At 48.1% G+C, this 5367-nt stretch overlaps 1 protein-coding gene across 1 annotated transcript; it reads right to left on the bottom strand.

Moving 5' to 3' along the window:
* Positions 1 to 1483: 1483 nt before the first annotated feature.
* mos (v-mos Moloney murine sarcoma viral oncogene homolog) lies at positions 1484 to 3108 on the bottom strand. Its single transcript, XM_029529424.1, has one exon. It carries the CDS (start codon positions 3074 to 3076, stop codon positions 2075 to 2077), a length of 1002 nt encoding a protein of 333 aa, XP_029385284.1. The 5' UTR covers positions 3077 to 3108; the 3' UTR covers positions 1484 to 2074.
* Between the last annotated feature and the right edge of the window lie 2259 nt (positions 3109 to 5367).

Below are 5367 nucleotides of genomic sequence, written 5' to 3'. Positions count from 1 at the left end.
GCTGATATTTATGTGTAATGTTTAAATCTTCGAATGCAGCAGTGACCTCTGCTGCTTCTGACTGAGAGCGGCAGACAGTGAATGTGTACATGTGTCTCGGCTGTAGTGTTGGGTGAATCACGAAGAAGCTCATTAGATACGTGAAGATGTTAAGGGCTTAACTTCCTGCCTCACAAGTGGACCTGAGTTGGATTGGTCCTAAACTAATAATAATAATAATAAAAAAAATTGAGCAATTTTATTTGTAGGAAGAAATTGAACTAATTAAAATCTCACCAAGGGCCTGATTAGGGGCACCTGCACATCTGCTCAACCAGTCAATCACACGGCAGCAGTGCATTCATTCATTTTCTATAGTTACCCTCTATGCTGCAGTGCAATACAATTTTAATGCACTTCAGTGTTCACATAGGCAGCACACTGGCATAGCAGTTAGCACTGTTACCCCACAACAAGAACGGGGTTTGGTTCCCAGCCGGGGGCCTGTCTGTGTGGAGTTTGCATGTTCTACTCGTGCCTGCGTGGGTTTCCTTTGGGTACTCTGGTTCCCTCCTACCGTCCAAAGAAATCATGTTTGGGTTAACTGGTGACTACATTGTCCGTAGGTCTGAGAGTAAGTGTGAGTGGTTGTTGGTCTCTTTCTGTCTCTTGTGTTAGCCCTGTGATGGAATGGTGACCTGTCCTGGGTGTACCCCGCTCACATTGGGTGAGCCAGTGTGAGCTGGGATTGGTAGAAGATGAATGAATAATGTTCACATCATGAAGAAAAGGCCCCAGGACCTCTGTGGAGGAAACATCTTGATCAGGTCAGATTCCACTTCCTGTCAGGAAAAAGAAACTAAACTTAAGGCTGCAGCGGACACAGAGATTGCTCCCCAGTGTCAACACCGGAATCCAGTAGACCACCTCTGCAATAATAACAGGTCTCAAACTTGACGTGTCATGGCTATCGTTTGAGATAGGTCTCAGATCAGGTCTGAGCTTCAGGAATCAAGAAAAAAAAATAATAATAATGAAAAAAACTTTAACTATCTCAGCTGCACTCTTTCCCCTCCACTTTTTTGAATTAGGTTGTAGTTTGTACAGTGGCCCTGAGAGCTCAGTGCACTGTAACCTACGAAAACACATCAAAACATACAAAAGGCAAGCAAATCTGGACATCTTCATCCATTTGAAAACATACCACAAATGTGTTCCCAGCAGACACAGCAATTCTTATAGTGACTTACAGATGTTCTAGGTCGCCATGAAGGGATAGTTCTGAGCACAAGACTCCCACCTCTCTCAGTATCTAGTAGATATTTATAATAATAATAATAATAATAATAAATAATAAAAAAAAAAAACTGCTGAATGCTTACAAGCCACAAAACACTAAACAGATAACAAGCAAGTTACCTGAGCCTGAGGGTTTAACAAGTTCACTGGAAACTTTGAAAACCAGTGGCCTGATATGATGAAAGGAAAAGCTGAGAGGCAAAACTCACAGTATAAAAATAATTTTAATGAAAACCCATCACACTTACATCTCACATTAAAGTCATCATGGAAAAATAAAACTCATTGCACATTTGGATTTTGCTATTTAAGAAAAATAATGTTGATCAAACTAAAACCCTTCACAGTGACTTAAAGACTTAAAGTGCAGTTGTTATGAATGTGCAAATTAAATGAAAGATTTATTCATTTTCTGGGATCCATCAAAGATCGTGCCTGCAAAACTTGGACCAAGTTGAGCTGGGGGGGATGGGTTAAAGCAAATTACTCCAGCGGTGAAAACAACCCATCAGTGATGCAGACAGCCTCGTGTGTTTTCCTTTGGTACTTGAGAACTAAACCTGGGATGATGAGGATGTTCAGTTGTGCTTCGTTTGTGTTTTTGCACCAAACTCCGCTCAGTCATAGGCCATTTTCAAGAAGCCTACCTGAGCTGCACAATGAAGAATCACTGCCATCAACACACATTTAACATCAGGCTGCGTCAAAGCCATCAAGGAGTCAGTAAAAAGACAAAATAAAAACCAGTCGTTTTAATGTCGGCACAGATGCACCTGCTCGGCCGGACTCAAAGTAGCTAAAGCGGGTCCACGTTCCGCAGCTGCTCCAGGTGAGGCAGCAGCTCCTGGGCGCTGGGTCTGCAGCGGGCCTCTCCGCTCCAGCACCGGGCTAACAGACTGCTGCACAGCCGGCCCTGCTCCGACTGGAACACCGGGTTTTCCTGGACTGACGGCCGCAGATGGTGCGCCACCACCGCGTAGAGAACGTGATGCTTGTCGCCGGTGTACGGCTGCTCCCTGGTGATCAGCTGCCACAGGGTGATCCCGAAGGAGAAGATGTCCGCTTTGGGAGACACCCCCTCGCCCTTCAGCAGCTCCGGGGCTCGGTGCGTATACGTGCCGCCGATGGCGCTCGCTTCGCACCCGCGGTCCAGCTTCAGGGAGCAGCCGAAGTCGACGATCTTGCAGACGTCCTCCCCGGACACCAACACGTTGGCCGGCTTTATATCCAAGTGCACGACGCTGTGGGAGTGAAGGAAGCGCAGACCGTGAGCGATGTCAGTGGAGTATCGGAGCCATCGGTCCCCGTTCAGCAGCTCCGCGCAGCCGTAGATGATCTGCTGAAGATTCCTGTTCCCGACGAACTCCATCAGGATGGTCCCGATGCTGGACTCGTCCTCAAAATCCGCCGGCACGCAGGTGGTGGCGGCGATGACGCGCACGACGTTCCTGTGGCGCAGGTGAGCAGCGTTCAGCTCGGCCCAGAAGCTCTGCCGGGACGCCAGCTTGTTTTTGGCGCACTTCTTGACTTTCTTCAGCGCCACGGTCTCACCGAGGTACTCCGCCCTATACACGGAGCCGAACCCGCCGGAACCCACTGGCTGCACGGCCCGCAGCTCCTTCCAGTGAATCACGGAGGACCAGAGCCGGCTGGTGACCCTGCCGTGGAGCCGCTGGGCGGGCACCTGTAAGGTGTAGCCGTGGCACTGTTTGGAGAGCGGGCTGCTGCAGGTCCCGATGTCCAGGCAGGGGTAGATATCTTTGGGCAGTAGGCGGGTCACGGGGATCGGAGAGGGCATGGTGCATGGTAGAGATGGCGCGAGTACACCGGAAGTCCTCCACTGACTGAGCAGCAGCCCTCCAGCCCCGGAGCTTTTCAGCGCGCGCGCGCGCGCACGCACACATACACACACACCGCACCCTAGTGGTGTGGAGTGTTTAATGCTCTCTGTTTGGGTTCAACGGGTTCATCGCCATGGTTCAACTCGGTTTACTCTATCTACAGTAGGGGAGGAAGGGTAATATGAGACACTTTTTGCAAAGTAATATTTGTATGTGTTGAAAAAAAAGTGACTACTATGTATGTGTATGTGTATGTGTGTGTGTGTGTGTGTGTGTGTGTGTATGCCACCCAATCAGCTGCTGGCTGGGCAGTTTCAGAAAGTGGACACACATTTGACAGTGTTTAGACTGATAATCAGGGGGAGGGGGCTCCCGCTCACAAGGCTCATAGCCTCCTCTGGAATCTCCTCACAGACTCTCCCAGCAGGCACTAATACATTATCACATTCAACCACTTAACGCCCCACTGAGATGATCATAGTGATGATGATGATAGCAGTGCGGCAGAGGTCAGGAAGTGCTGTATGTTTTCCCATCGCCTTTGCCATTTATCAGTCTGCTCAGGACTGAACTCGAGGCCACTTCTGTTTTCTAACACACAGTAGGACATGGTGAAGGTTAGAGCCAACAGAGCAGATGACACCTACTCCTCCGGTGTCTTTAATACTGGGATAAACTCTGCAACACCATGGAAATGAATTGCATGTGTAGCTGGATTGTTTGTATTGACCCTAATGTCAACCTATGAGAGCAACAGCATCAGAGAATGACGATTTCGCACCTTTTTTTAATCATGAATCTGGGGTTAATGTGGATAATAAAAACGGACATGTCCCCTGGAGTTGCTGAAATGTTTTAATAGGCATCCCTATTCCAACACTCAGCTGCTGTACTTCTGAAGCCGTCCGAACAGCAGTACTGCATCTCCATCGTCCATCATCTTCCTCGGAGATACAGCCACCGCGGGTGGCAACGGAGTTTTATCACCGACGACTCTACTCTTATCAGCTCCATCTGGTCTCCATCTCACCTTCGTTCGAGATATGCCAGTGGGAGGGAGAACCTCGGAGTGCTAACCAACCTAGCCAGGTCGGCTTACCCTCCGCTGATCTCCGCTTCGGACTGTTTAACATCCGCTCGCTCTCCGGCAAAGGACATCTTCTCTAGGACATAATAAATGACTTTGATTGCAACAGCTTAACTACTTTTCCCCGCTGAATGAAACAACTCCCCCCGGCTTTGTTTGCATCTCTCAAACCCGCGTCTGTTTGTGGTGGAGATCTCGCGATAGATCCTTGCGAGAATTGAAAAAGCCTCTTCTGTTTCTGACCCAGCACGCTGGTCATTTGAGTCTCTTGCCATGAAACTGAATGGGCCATCTCCGAACATAATAGCCACTGTTTAAATTTTAGGAATATCTGACACACCCCTGGACTGGTTTAAATCAAAACTCTCGCTCACCATACTTTATCCAACTTAAAGCATTTGTTTCCCAACCACCCCTTTACCTCTAGTGTACTCCAATGTTCTGTCCTTGAGCCTTCCTGTTCATCATCTACCTCTTCCCTTTTGGTCATAGTTTCTGTAAACACAAGATCCAATTTCACTGCTATGTGGATGACACCCAGCTCCACTGATCCACCAAACCCACCTCCTCCCTCTCGGAGCGCCTTCAGGATATCAGATCTTGGTTCTCAAACAACTTCCTTAAACTAAACAGTAATAAAACAAAGGCCATTCTCATTGGCATCAAACCCACCCTTTCCAAGTTAAACAACTTCACTATATTCACTGACATCTCCCCAGTTTCCCCTCCCCCAATGTCAAGTCTGGGCGTCATCCTCAACAGCACTGTGACATTCCAGTCCCACATCAATAATGTCACTTGGTCAGCATATTTCCATCTACAAAGCATATTTTGCCTGCATCCGTCTCTCTCCCCCGACAGTATCTACTGCTATTCTGGTCCACAACCTGCTCACATAGATTACTGAAACTCCCTTCTCTTTGGTTTACCTAAAAAATCTATCCATAAACTTCAACTGGTTCAAAATTCCGCCCCCCGTATCAGCACCAGAACCCCCTCTACCAGTCACATCACACCTGTCCTGCAGCAACCCCACTGGCTTCCAATGAAACACCACATTGTTTATAAGATTCTGCTTCTCACCTTCAAGGCCATCAACAACCTTGCTCCTCAGTACCTTATTAAGCTCCTTCATTAAAAAATAAACCCACCTGTACTGTC

This window comes from Echeneis naucrates, chromosome 20 (genome assembly GCF_900963305.1).
Source record: "Echeneis naucrates chromosome 20, fEcheNa1.1, whole genome shotgun sequence".
Taxonomy (NCBI): Eukaryota; Metazoa; Chordata; class Actinopteri; order Carangiformes; family Echeneidae; genus Echeneis; species Echeneis naucrates.
The sequence above is the reverse complement of the archived record's forward strand: the minus strand, read 5'-3'. Positions and strand labels throughout refer to the sequence as shown.

What these genes read in the sequence shown, in the direction of transcription:
- mos (XM_029529424.1), bottom strand. Translation starts at nt 3,076, where the DNA reads ATGCCCTCTCCGATCCCCGTGACCCGCCTACTGCCCAAAGATATCTAC.